Source organism: Suricata suricatta, chromosome 9 (genome assembly GCF_006229205.1).
Source record: "Suricata suricatta isolate VVHF042 chromosome 9, meerkat_22Aug2017_6uvM2_HiC, whole genome shotgun sequence".
In the NCBI taxonomy this organism is placed as follows: domain Eukaryota; kingdom Metazoa; phylum Chordata; class Mammalia; order Carnivora; family Herpestidae; genus Suricata; species Suricata suricatta.
Genome location: NC_043708.1, coordinates 105,641,183 through 105,654,255, shown reverse-complemented (window position 1 = coordinate 105,654,255; position 13,073 = coordinate 105,641,183). Strand labels below are relative to the sequence as shown.

The following is a 13,073-nucleotide window of genomic DNA, read 5'->3' as shown; positions in this document are numbered from 1 at the left end:
GTGCAGAGAACATGTGATCTCCAGAGGCTCCTGCGGCTCTGAAAATGTGTCAATAGGAGGTGGGTACTAGGTCACTGGGAGTGGGTGAGGGAGGGGCAGGGCTGGGAGGCCTCAGAAACTCAGACTCCTACCCACCCGGCCATCCTATACCTTGGATCTGAGCCAGCCAGACTCCGGAGAGCCCCCTGTCCCGAACCCCAGCACCTCACCTCCCCGTGATGTGAAATGAAGCATATTACAGTAGTTATTGATAGATGCGGTACAGCTCGGTTTACTGAGCCCATGCTGTATACCAGCGGCCAGCAGCCACGGTGAGCCTTCACAGGCCTTATCTCATTTAACCCTGGCAGACAGGTGGGCTCCGATAAGCAGGCAGGCTGAAGTGAGCCCAGGCCCCTCCCCAGGTTCCCCATCTCCCAGGGCAGTGCCAACAGTCACCCCAGTGTGCCCCCACAGCCCCACCCCCATTCCCTTTTGGGCACACATGACTGGGCTGTGAGTACCTTCCTCTCTGCGATGCTCAGTGACTATATCAACCAGAGACCAGCCTCCCCCTCGCTGGCTGCAGGCTAGGAGCCCTCGGGCTATTTCTGGGCCCGGGTAGACCCAGGAAGGGGAGGGAGTGGGCAAAAGCCCTTGTCATCACCAAGCTCCTACTTACAGAGCACACAGTGTGCCGGCTCTGCGCTCAGTGCTTTATCTACATTTTATCTCATCATTGTGGTGCCTTGAGAAATAAGTATCAGTATTATCACAAAAAGAGAAAGTGAGGCACGGAGAGGGTATGTGCTCAGGGTTTCACAGCTAAGGGATGGAGCTCTGTTTTCTAAAGGGGTGGGAGGCTCCAGGTCTGAGAAGGAAAGTGGGGAGCAGATCCAGCTCCCTGGCAAAGTGGTCTGGGGTCCAGGCCGGTGCCTCTGGGGGAGTGGGGCCCATGGGCCCAAGTTCACAAAGTCCTAAGGAACCAGGCCCTATTCTTTCCGACCTCCGTGGCTCCGCTAGGAATGAAGCCAGGGAGACAGCTCAGCAGAGGTCCTGACCCAAGGCAGAGAGGGGTGGGATGGTTTGACCTCTCAGGATATCCACCAGTCAGGCTGCCTCCTTGGCCCCCTATCCCCCAAATCCTGGGGGTCCCAGCCCATAACCGTGAACTAAAATAAGGGACCAACATTTCCATGTCTGCCTAAGAGCTTGCCTTCACTTTTCTCAAAAATAAGCAGTCATTCTTCCAAAAAAGGGAAAACCACAAAGCAAGGCTGTCAATCTCAGCCCTAAGACAAATGCCATGGAGTTGTGACTTCTCTCTTGGAGCACAGTTCTTCCCCTCCCTTCCCCAAAGTCACTTGCTGTACGTTCAGGCTGTCATGGGCTTTGAGATGCAAATTGCACCAAGCGGAAAGCAGCTAGAAGAACAAAGAACGATTGAGGAATGATCTGAAAAATGAATTTGGAAAAGGCTCTTTGAGTTCCCGCGGAGAGGGGGAGACCTGTCTGCAGAGGGGAGCAGGGATGGAGATTTGAGGCTTTTCCACGGGAGCCAGCAGGGTTGAGGAGCTGGCGCAGATGTGGGGAGTGATAAGGGGGAGTGCTCCAGAAATCTGGAATGGAAGCAAAGGCTTTGGGTGAGCAGAAAGCCTGATGTTATTACTCTTCGGCACTGGGCTGGGCACTCACTTCTCACCCTTCTTTTATTATTAGGCCTTAAACGTACTGTGAGTCACGAAGCTGACTGGTCTGCCAACTTCTGGAGTCGGTTCCAGAGTCAGAGCAGCTTGGTCAGTAATACTGTTCTCAGAGCTTTAAGGGGAAGGGCAGCCCCCTGCAGGGCACTGCCTCATCCCTGGAGTCTGCAGGAGAGGGGTTCCCTAGGACAGGCAGAGAGAAAACCCCAGGTGGGGCATGGGAGCCTCGGGACCTGGCCTCAGGTAAGCCCAATGCCCCCTACCTGAGCACCAACTGTGTGCAGCCCTGTTCAAGTCAGACACGTTCCCCACCCTGAACGCTCTCAGTCCAACCTAGGCAACTAACTGAACTGCAAACTCTATGCTGACAAGCACTTAGTCTTGTTTACTGATGCATCTTGGTCTTGAAACTGTGACTGAAACATAGTAGGTGTTCAATAAACATTTGTTGAATGGATGGGTAGATGGATGGATGGGTGGATGGGTGGGTGGATGGATGGATGGGTGGGTAGGTGGATGAATAGATGAGTGAGTGGTGGATGGATGGATGGATGGATGGATGGATGGATGGCTGGCTGAGTGGGTGGATGGATGGATGAATGGATGAATGGATGGATGGAAGGGTGTGTGCATAAATGGATAGATGGGTGGATGGATGGATGGATGGGTGAGGAGATGAAAATATAGATGGATACACTAACCATTTAGAAAATAATAAAGCATTTAGGAAGTACCCTAATAGCAATGGTCACAGAATGCCTCTGTGGGTATTGGGATGGGGAAAGCTTCATGGAACTGTCCTCATTTGAGTTGGGTCTTATGGGATGAGAAGGAGCTATTCTTGTATTTTGCACAGGGCCTACCAGCAGCACACTGGTGAGGACATATCTGAACAAAACGGTGTTGGAAGGGAAGAGAATGTGACAGCTAAGCTGAACTGGAGGGAGCACATGACCTAACCTCATCATCTTGCAGAAGGGAAAACTAAGGCACAGGAAGGTCAAGTGACTCACCTAAGGTCACACAGCAACTAAGCGGCAAGGCAGACTCAAATATGGTCTGTCTGCTTCTAGAGCCTGATCTCTTAGCTGCCCCCTGTGTTGCTCTCCTGCTCCAGCCTCTGTTCTCTTGCCTGAGATGTCTTGTGGAGTTTTGCTATCATTCCTGCTCAAGCCACCTGCACCAGTCACCCTTGGGGGCTGGGGAGATGGGGAGCAATTGCTAAGCTTTGGTTAGACCCCCCCCCCGTCCTTGAACACCAAAGACGGGGCAATAAGCAAGACAGGCCACCCTGATTGGATTGGGGGTGGAGAAAGCAACACCTCAGGCCCAAGTCCAAGGGGGAAATGATTTGCCACCAGGTCACTGAGACTCAGCAGCAGGCATGGGGGTGGGGTGCACAGGGCTTGCACAAGGGGGTAGAAGTGATCCCCACCTAGAGACTAAGCCTAGCATCCCCAGTCCCAGAATCAAGTTATTTTCATTATATGCAGCTCAATCTGAACATAAATTAAGCCAGGGCCCCAGTTTCTGGAGAAGAATAACCAATGGCTGGCAGGGAGCCATTAAGATGGGCATGTTCAATAGCTCCCTCTATGCACCATGGAGTTGGTTCCCCAAGCAAGACATACGTGGGCAGGACCCTGTCAGGAAACTCCCACCTGCCTGGTTCCCCAGTGGATGCCCCCTGCGCCTCTCAGAGATCACGGTGGATGTAATGTGGGTCCCCCAGTGCCTGGCATGGGGTCGGGTCCCATGCCCACTGACTGAAGGAGCAACAGGGTCCTGTCTAGTTTCCTGCTCCAGGACACCCCTCTCCATCTCTTCCTGCCGACTGACACGAAAATACCTGCTGAATTCATGTTCAAGGACATCCTTGGAGACATTCAAACAGTGGTAGCAACAAAACAAGGCACATCTGCCTAACCCTCCGTAAGGCGGGCTGCTGGGAGAGCCATGTGCATGCGGTGTGGTCTAGATGGAGTCACTTGACTTCTCCGAGCCTCTGTTTCTTCACCTTTAACATGGGGAGACTCACCCTCACTTTCATCATGGGACTCAGGTGAGAGTCAAAAGGCAGCAGTTACGTTAGACTCTCCAAATCTGCCAGGTGGTTCTTGCGTGCAGCCGGGACTGCGGGCGGCGGGGTTACGGGGAGACGCAGACTCCTGACGCCCAGCCCAGCTTTCCTTCCTTTCTACCAGCTGTCATTCAGGCTACCAGGTAGCCGGCTAGACAAAACCCTCTGCTTCCAGCTTGGCCTTCCTGCAGCCGGGATCTGGAGGATCGGCAGGAAAGGGGCGGTGCACCTGGGGAGGCCCAAGTGGTTAATCAGGCCGCTGGGCACAGTGCCTGGTCTCTGGAATATTCATAAGGCCCCGCAGCTGTGCCAGGCAATCAGGGTGCCGACTGCTCCCCATCTGCAGCTTAACATTCCACTCCAGAGCGGACGGAGCCGGCGGGAGAATGCTAACCAGGGGGGAAAGCAGGCTTCGGCCTTCGCGCAGCAGCCTGAACAAGAGCCCTGGGGGGAACGTGCTTCTAGACTTGCCGGCCAGAACTCGCTGCTCCCCAGCGTCCGAGCAGGGGACAGATTCAGAGGCCCGTAGGCTGGTTTCGGGCCCCCCTCCTGCGCTGACTGACTCTAGGCCTGTCTCTGCAGCCTCGATTTCCCCCACTGTAAAATGGGGGTGGCTCTGCCCACCGCCCAAGGGGACTGATTTTTCAGATTGTGTTGGACTAGAGTGCCGTGAGCAAGGCCCCCGCCACTGTGTGGCTGCGCTTCCTGCCCCCCAGGAGTTTTCAGTCACAAATACTGAACTCTTAGGCAAGCGGGCTTTGGGGGAAACTGAACAAAGAGAGAGAGGCTCCCTGGGGAGCTGGGGTCTCTCTCAGAAGGCCTGAGTGGACAGGGATTTGGGGGTCCTGGGCTTGTGCTATTCTCATTGGGCCTGAACCTCTCAGAAAGGCAAGAAAGGAGTAGGAAGGATCCCTGATATAGATTGGGGGAAAAAATAAAAAAAGAACTACAAAAGCAGACAATGTTCCGTGGCCTTCCAGTTGCTGGCAGGGGGAAGAGCCTGGAACTAGTCTGGGTAAGGACAAAAGTGTCCCCTCATGAGCCCACAACTCATAACTGATACTCAAAGCAATAATGAGGACCCACTAGAAAAGGGCCAGGATCTTTCCATTGTTCCTACTGAAAAACACAGGAAACTGTAGAGCAGTTTCTGTTAAACTGAGGGGGGAAAACCCTGGTGCTAAAATAATAGAACCTTCTTTCTAGACAATCGACCAACGTGCAACAGCTCCTCTCAACTGCTGATAGGTAATGAGGGGGCTCTGAACCGGCGTTACTGTCAGAGTTCGTAAGCCCTCTCTCCAGACCCTCCAGGCCAGGCCTGCGGGCTCCGTGGGCAGGGGACTGGCTGCCTTGGTGTATGAAGCAGAGGTGGGGACGCGTTTGCCCTGATGCCTCAGGAGCTCCTCTCTGGGCGTGGGACCCTGCTCCACACGGTCTCACTTGGTCCTGCCTCAAGCTAAGAGAACCTTCTAGATCAAAGAGTGGCCTCAGCCACCCACCCCCCACTGACACCCCTCGGCCTCACTGCAGATACTTCTGTCTTGGTAGCATTTTCTCCAGCAAGTTATACGCATGTCTCAGTCTGGAAGAAACCTTTGCAACAGACACAATGGAGGGCTGCACAGAGCTCTTCGCCACCGCCTCTGAAACCTCAGGGGCTCCCTCTTTCCGTCCACCAATCGCTTTTATTTATTTATTTTTCTCTAAAATACAACACATTAAGTGTTCACCTAAAAAAATTTAGAAGTGATGGCTAAGGAAGAAGGAAATGAAAGAACATTCGAGATCCCAATACTCAGAGATAACCCTATTAACGTTAGGTATATATTTTCCCGGTCTTTTCTGGCTAGGTAGATGGATGGATAGAAATTTTCTAATGAGATTAATGATATTTCACCTTTTTGTTTCACTTAACAGTCAGTCATAAGATTTTCTCACGTGAAACACTCTCAGAATCAGTGGTTCTCTAAGTGTGTCCTGGGGATCCTGGGGGATTCCCACGAGTTTCAGGGATTTCGATGGGTCCAAACTATTTTCTTAATAATACTAGGACAAGATGTGCCTTATTTGCTGTTATTCTCTCAGAAGTATACCACAGAATTTTCCAGAGGCTACGTGCATGGTATTAAAACAGGCTGAATGCAGGAGCAGATTTCCAAATCTTCTAATATAAATACATATATACATGCAAATCTTCTATTAAGCCAGACAAATTTCTTCTTATTAGTTTTTTGTGTTTTGGAAAACAGCTAGTTTTCATAAAAATATGTTTCTTGGGAGAATGTGAAATGGGTTCCTCAACGTTATTTAAGAAAGTTTTTTAATGTTTTTTAAAAATTTATTTTTGAAGGAGAGAAAGACAGAGTGTTAGTGACGGGGGGTAGGGGGGGCGCGCAGGGAGGGAGACACAGAATCCAAAGCAGGCTCCAGGCTGCTGGTGAGATCATGGCCTGACCTGAAGTTGGATGCTTAGCTGACTGAGCCACCCAGGCGCCCCTTACTAATGTTATTTTAAATGATTCAGTTGGTTAAGCGGCTGACTTTGGCTCAGGTCATGATCTCATGGTTCGTGGGCTCAAGCCCTGTGTCAGGCTCTGTGCTGACAGCTAGCTCAGAGCCTGGGGCCTGTCTTCAGATTCTGTGTCTCCCTCTCTCTCTGCCCCTCCCCTGCTTACTCTGTGTCTTTCTCTCTCTCAAAAATAAATAAACATTAAAAAATTAAAAAATGAATTAATAAATAGCTATTTTTGAAATGCCTTCTATTTTAATCTTGAATACACCAAATATTGATAGAGTCCATCTAAGTAAAAGATTTTTGGCGTCCTCGATACTTTATAAAAGTATAAAGGGATTCTGAGCCGGGCACTTAGCAACAACTGTTTTAAGTCATCAGTGTTTTAAACAAAGTGTTTCTATTTTTTTTCAGAGAGAGAGAGAGAGCAAGCAGGGGAGGGGCAGAGAGAGAGAGGGAAACAGGAGACAGAATCCCAAGCAGGCTCTGCGCTGTTAGCACAGAGCCCAATGCAGGGTTCAAACTCGAGAACAGCAAGATTATGACCTGAGCTGAAATCAAGAGTCGGACGCTTCACTGACTGAGTCCCCCAGGCGCCCCCACATCATCAGGTTTGATGGCTGCATAGCTTCCCTTCATGTGGATGCCCCCTAATTCATTCATGCATTTCCTACTGACAGACCCGCAGACTGCTTCCAATTTTCACTATTATAAAACTGCGGCATGAACCTTCATGCATTTCTGTGAAGTGAAAACTTACTGAAATCAGAGAAAACAACAGAAGCCAACTGGTAAAGTGAGCCCTACTTTTAGTCCATTATCCGTCCACTTAAACACAAGGTATCACAGAATGTGAACAAATAAAGCTGAAAAGCTCTGTGTACATGATCTACGTGTGCGGGTCCAGATACATTGTATCCATCCAGAGTCTCACTCCTTTTTTCCCTGCTGTCCTTGGAATGTTCAAAAATCTGATTATATTCTAGACCAGTGCTACTGACGATAGCAAACTTGTTGGTACCAATGTAGAAAGAGAGGAAGAGTTTAGAAACTTTTAAGCAGTTTGAGAGAAATTTTCTCTCTGTAAGAAATTAAAAAATTGTAAAAATGATTGAGTCCTAAAGAACGCTGCAAATTTTTTTTTTGAATATTTGAAACTATTTCTGTTGCATGGATTCATTGAAGTGGGGTTGCTGGGCCAATGCGCATGTGTGTTTACATGCTAATAGTTATTACCAAGCTACCTGGAAATGTGATGTCAATACATCAAGTTCACCAAGAATGTGCTGTCACACCCTTGAAATACCAAAGATAATTATGCTTTTATATCTTTTCCTGTTTTAGTAGGTTAAAAGAGTTATTTTCATCTTCTGTGAACTGCTTTTTCATATCATTTGCCTGTTTTCCACTGGGTTCTTTTTCTTATTGGTTTTTCGGGAACTTTCTATTCTGGACATGGATCTGTTGCCTGTTATATAGTGCCAATACTGTATCAGTGATGTGGCGTGCTTTAAATTTTCCTTACGTGCCTCACTGTAGTACAGAAACTTTACCTTTAAAAAAAATTTTTGTTCCAGGGGTGCCTGGGTGGCTCAGGTGGTTGAGCATCTGTCTTCAGCTCAGGTCATGATCTCATGGTTTGTGGGTTCAAGCCCCACATCAGGCTCTGTGCTGACAGCTAGCTCAGAGCCTGGAGCCTGCTTCAGATTCTGTGTCTCCCTCTCTCTCTGACCCTCCCTTGCTCACAATGTCTCTCTCTCTCAAAAATAAATAAAACACTAAAAATTTTTTTGTTCCAATCTATTCATCATTTCCTTTACGGCTTGGGGATTCTTGTCTTGCTTAGAAAGCCTTTCCTTACTGCAGGATTTAAAGAAATACTCTCCGGGGCACCTGGGTGGCTCAGTCTGTTAAAGCATCAGACTTCGGCTCAAGTCACGATCTCACTTACGGGTTTGAGCTGCACATCGGGCTCTGTGGCTGGCAGCTCAGAGCCTGGAGCCTGCGTCAGATTCTGTGTCTCCCTCTCTCTGTCCCTCCCCTGCTTGCACTCTGTCTCTCTCTCAAAGAAATAAACATTAAAAAAAAAATACTCTCCATTTTCCTGTAATATACTTGCCGCTTTTTCTTTCCTTTTCTCCCTTCTCTTTTCTTTTAATGTTTAGATCTTTAACACATCTGGAATTAATTTCCGTTACAGTGTGAGGCACGGACTATGGCCCTTTGCAAGTCAATACCGTGGAATATCGCGGGGTGCTAGCAATGGGCTTGGGCCCCAGTAGGGACCAGCCCAAACATGGTTGGGGACCGGCTTCAGCTGGAGCTTAGCTGGTCCCGGAAGTGGACAGGTATCCGAGCCCATTGGTTCGAGAGGGGAGACAAGTGACATTTCAGAATCCTGCCAACTGCGTCAGAGCTGGTGCAGGCATCGGTGGGCAAAGTCCGTGAGCAGAGCTAACGATTTTCCCAGGAAGCTCCACAAACACCTTTCCCGTGCTATGTAGTCCACAAGGAGCTTCCATATCTACCGTCCTACTCCATGCGGACGTCACACATGTAGACGGAGGAGGATTCAGCATCCCCATGTTCCCATTAGGGCAAGATGAGGCGCAGCGAGGTTACGTGACGTCTGAGATCACATGGCTAGCAAGTGGCAGAGCCCACTATGGCCCAGGCCTCCCGCCATCAGGGCCTTGGGCCTCTCTGTGCAGAGGGCTCTGCCCTCAGTGTCACTGCGGCTGCCCCCTTTCATGCAAGGAGGATATGGCCTGAGGCTTTCCCAAATCTGGGCTCGCCTACCGTGGGTAGGAGAGACTGGAAAAATCTATCCGCCACCACCAGCTGACGGTGGATTTTGAGAACAGAGGCTTCCTTCCGCACGTACCTCCTCCTCCCCGGAGTGGTTTGGCGGAGGGTAGGAGTAGAGATGAGTCAGGCCGGGAAGGGAGAGCTCAGCCATAAACAAGCAAGACTGACAGCAAGCACTTTCCCTGCGGCGCGTGACCTCCCACGGGCCTCCAGGGACTCTGCCTGAACAGAGCGCTTCAAAATTTCATGATCTAGGTTTTGCAGATTTAATTTGCTATATTCACAAAGGCAGCCTCAGAAGGAGGGAAACCTTTAGATGGGAAGTGGGGATGAGGGAGAAGATACTTCATTTCCAGCCTCTCACAAAGATCTTGGATTTTTTTTTTTTTTTCCAGGGAGTGTGTCATTTTTGCAGCAGCACTTGCGCCTGTGGCTGGGTCCTCCTCCCTTCCAGCTCCAAACCACAAGGACATCCAGGACACAGAATGGCGGAGCTGGACCTGGTCTTGGCGATCACTCAGCGATCAGATGTCCCAATCCCCAGTGTTAAGGGGGACCCCATGGATCCAAAGGGAAGGGACTTGTTTAAGTGCTTCGGGGAAGCAATCTTTAGGGAAGTTTTGGGAAAGATCTCAGGTCTCCTAGATCCTGGACTGACTTGTTCTGGTGAACCTCAGGAAAACCTTGGGAGGGTGCAGCACCTGCGGAAGTGACAGGACAGGGTGGAGAGAGGGCACTGGTGGTGCAGAGAGACCAAGAAGGCCTTCTCCCTGCTCTGGGCTACAGCCGGCGCTAGGGAGGCGCAGGCCCTACCTGCTCCAGGGGGATGACCAGGAAGGAGCCACCTCCCGCGCTCTCGGTGACGATGGCCAGGAAGCGGGCGTTGACAGCACAGAAGTGGTTATCATGCACATTCTTGGTGATAGGGATTCCGTCGAAGCAGTGCTCCCGATTGGCCACCTTCCCGTAGACGTTCCGGAACTTGGAGCTGCGGTATTGTGGACGCCAGGACATCTGTGAGGGACCAGGAGAGACAAGGGTCAGGCAGGTCACTGCTTCTGGAAGGGCCTGGGCCGGGCACTGGGTGGAGGGAAGTGGAGAGAAGGGAAGGAGCCTCCAGGAATGCAGGGCCCCCTGTGTGTCTGACCCTGTGCTGGAGGGCTCACTTTTCTACTAAAGTCTTACAAGAGCAAAGACTGGCATGAGGGTGTCACTCATTTCTTGTCTTTTTACACACTCCCATCCCACCTTCCAGAAAAGATGTAAGTAAGTTCTTGTCACTTTCGAGGGACATGGCGTGTGACAGAGCAGACCATCCACCCAGCTGCACATGCCAGCTGCTTTCTGCATGTCAGAGACAGCGCTCAGTTCAGTATGGGAGGTGCAGGCAGAGAAGGCTGCGTGTCCACAAAAGTGGAGGGTCGGGGGGAGATGCTCCCCTTTATGTGCCAAGAGACAAATGACCATCCATTACCATCCCCTCTTCTGGTTCCCTAGAGAGCTTCTAATCCACAAATGCACTCTTAGGAATCTCTTAGTCCTATATATCACCATCATCATCAGGCACAGAGAGGTTAAGTGACTTCTCCAAGGCCACACAGCTGGTAAGGAGAACCCTGAACACAGGTCTCCTGACCGGCAATCTGAGACTCTTTCCTATGGCAGCCTACCCTGTGGAGCAGTTTCTCAGTGTGTGGTCCCAAATCACCTGCACCTCATACATCATTTGTGAGAGATGCTGGGTCTCTGTCCAGACCTACTGAATCCAGCATTTGGGGGTGGGGCCAGAAATTAGCATTTTAATTCCGCTCTCCTCCTACCTGTAGGAACCGCCCAGTGAGACAAAGGAACGCTGATGTTTAAGAACCCCTGCTCAAGGCAAGAGATCCGTGGTCCCTCATAGCCTGTCTCTACCCACCATTGAGAACACAGGCTCCAGCCAACCAACCAGTTGGCCCTGACTGCATGCGTGTGCTGTGCCACACAGCCAAGAACAGAGATGTGCGCGAGTGGGTGCGTAGGAGACCGAGCAGGTGGCCTGCGTGCAGTCCAGCTTCACTACAGGACGGCACCTTCTAGGGGCAAGCCCGATGCGCGTCATCACGGATGGACCCCAAGTAGGAGTGCTCTCGACAGACATGCTCCAAGTGTGACGGGCCTCACGCAAGTACCTAGCGGGGGCCTGGCATGCAGGTGGAGCTCAACAGTGCTTTGTAAATGAGCATGCTTCTGGCCCAACTTTGCCATGATCACTGCTTTCTCCTTCCTGCCAAATCTCCTGATGGACATCTTGCGCCTTGGACGCATCTCAGAACAGACAGACGCAGGGGTAATTTACAAGAAATTTCCAAGGGAAATCAACACAAAAGGAAGCACAACCACAGAATCAGGACACCAACCCTGGGAATTTGAAAGCAAATCTTTGCATTTGATGTAAATAAAGCCAGGAAGGTCTGGTCTCAGCCGTAAAGGTCTCTTCATTGAAGGAAGGAGTTCAGAGCCAATAAAGGGAATGAATCTCAGGGAGGATTCCTCGCCTGCAAACAAATCCTCTCTCCACCCGCTCCCTGGGCGCCCTCATCCCTACCTTCTCCACTGCCCAGGTCACTCCGCACTCCAAGGGGCCTTCCCCCTGCTCGCACCTCCTCCCTCCCTCCCAGCCTCTGCCCATGCTGCCACCCACTCCATCTGCCTTCTCTGGTCCCTGTCCAGGTTTGTCAGGACTGGTCACGACAAAGTCCTGCTGCGTGGGCAAGTGTGCCGGGCCCGGGCGGGACCCCAGTCAGCACTCCTGACCGCACGACCTTGGGGAAGCCCCTCCACTCTCAAGTCATCCGCTCCACATCGGGATTGGGTCAGCGATGCCCCAGGAGGGGTCCCAGGTGGTCACTCACAATCCCTTTACACGGTACAGAGGCGAAGGTTTTAATTTTAGTCGTTATTCTAATCTGCATTCAAAATAATATAACTTGCATGCCAAATCCATGATTTCACAGGTATTACTTCTAATAAGGCTAAGTTAAAAAATAACGAATCAATTTAAAAAAAAAACCAGTATGAAAAATATAGCATAGCCCGGGCAAAAATCCAGTCTGATAGGGGAGTGCTAGGAACGGCTCTGTCCCTTCCACGGGAACGTTCTAGATTCCACAGTTCCCATGAAAGGGAATGGAAAAGAAATGCCACCTCCTGTTCCATGCTGGTGCATCCCCGGCCGGGAGCGCCTCCACCCTCCCTCCCTGCCCAGCCTACCCTCAGACTTGGGGCCTGACTCTGAACTCAGACTCTACGGCTCCGGACACCTCAGAGCCCCTGGACGGCCAGCACATCTCCCTCAGCGACCAGTCTCCACGTGTCACAGTTTCTCTCTCCCCAGGAGGACAGTCTCAGCTCTGGGGTGGCAGGTGGTGCCCCCAGGGTCTCCGAGGCAGACTGAAGACTGGTCTCTGCAATCCTGGGCAGCCCACATGAGACCTGGATGCCACGGGGACACCTCCTGGGAGCCCGGCCCCGTGATGGGCCCAGCCCCTCCTGGGGGGATATAGACAGCTAGTGTGCCTTTCAGTCTCCCCCAGAACGCAAGGCTCAGGGAACCACTTAGCCCACGTCTGGTGAGCAAGATTACAATTTCTCTTTCCAGTCCAAGCACAGCCCACGGCCTGGTACCTGGGGTGGGCTGAGCCGGGCCCGTCGATAACGGCTCAACACTAACCTCCTCCCCGGTTCAGACTTCACTGTCCGTCTCACAGGTCACTGTGAAGAGCCAGCCTGGGAGCCACATAGCCCCAGAGGCACTGCTGCCTTTGCTGCTGCCTAGCTGTGTGACTCAGGCAAGCCACTTAACCTCTCTGTGCTACCTCCGGCGGCTCTTACATAAAGGGGGCTGATAATCCCCACTACCTCCACGTTTGTGGAGGAGTCAATGTCAAACTACTGTGACACGCAGACAGCACAGGCCCGGCAACCCTCTGGATGCTTGCCTGATAGA

General features: G+C 51.3%; 1 protein-coding gene across 1 annotated transcript in view; it reads right to left on the bottom strand.

The window, feature by feature from the left end:
- The window catches only part of CORO2B (coronin 2B), a 62,191-nt gene extending 50,502 nt beyond the window's left edge, over positions 1-11,689 (bottom strand). Inside the window, exons 1-2 of the mRNA XM_029952262.1 lie at positions 11,673-11,689; positions 9,899-10,099 (exon numbers count right to left, since the gene is read on the bottom strand). Of these exons, the coding sequence (XP_029808122.1) occupies positions 9,899-10,099 (201 nt within the window). The 5' untranslated portion in view covers positions 11,673-11,689. The remainder of the gene's footprint in view (positions 1-9,898; positions 10,100-11,672) is intronic.
- Positions 11,690-13,073: the final 1,384 nt, after the last annotated feature.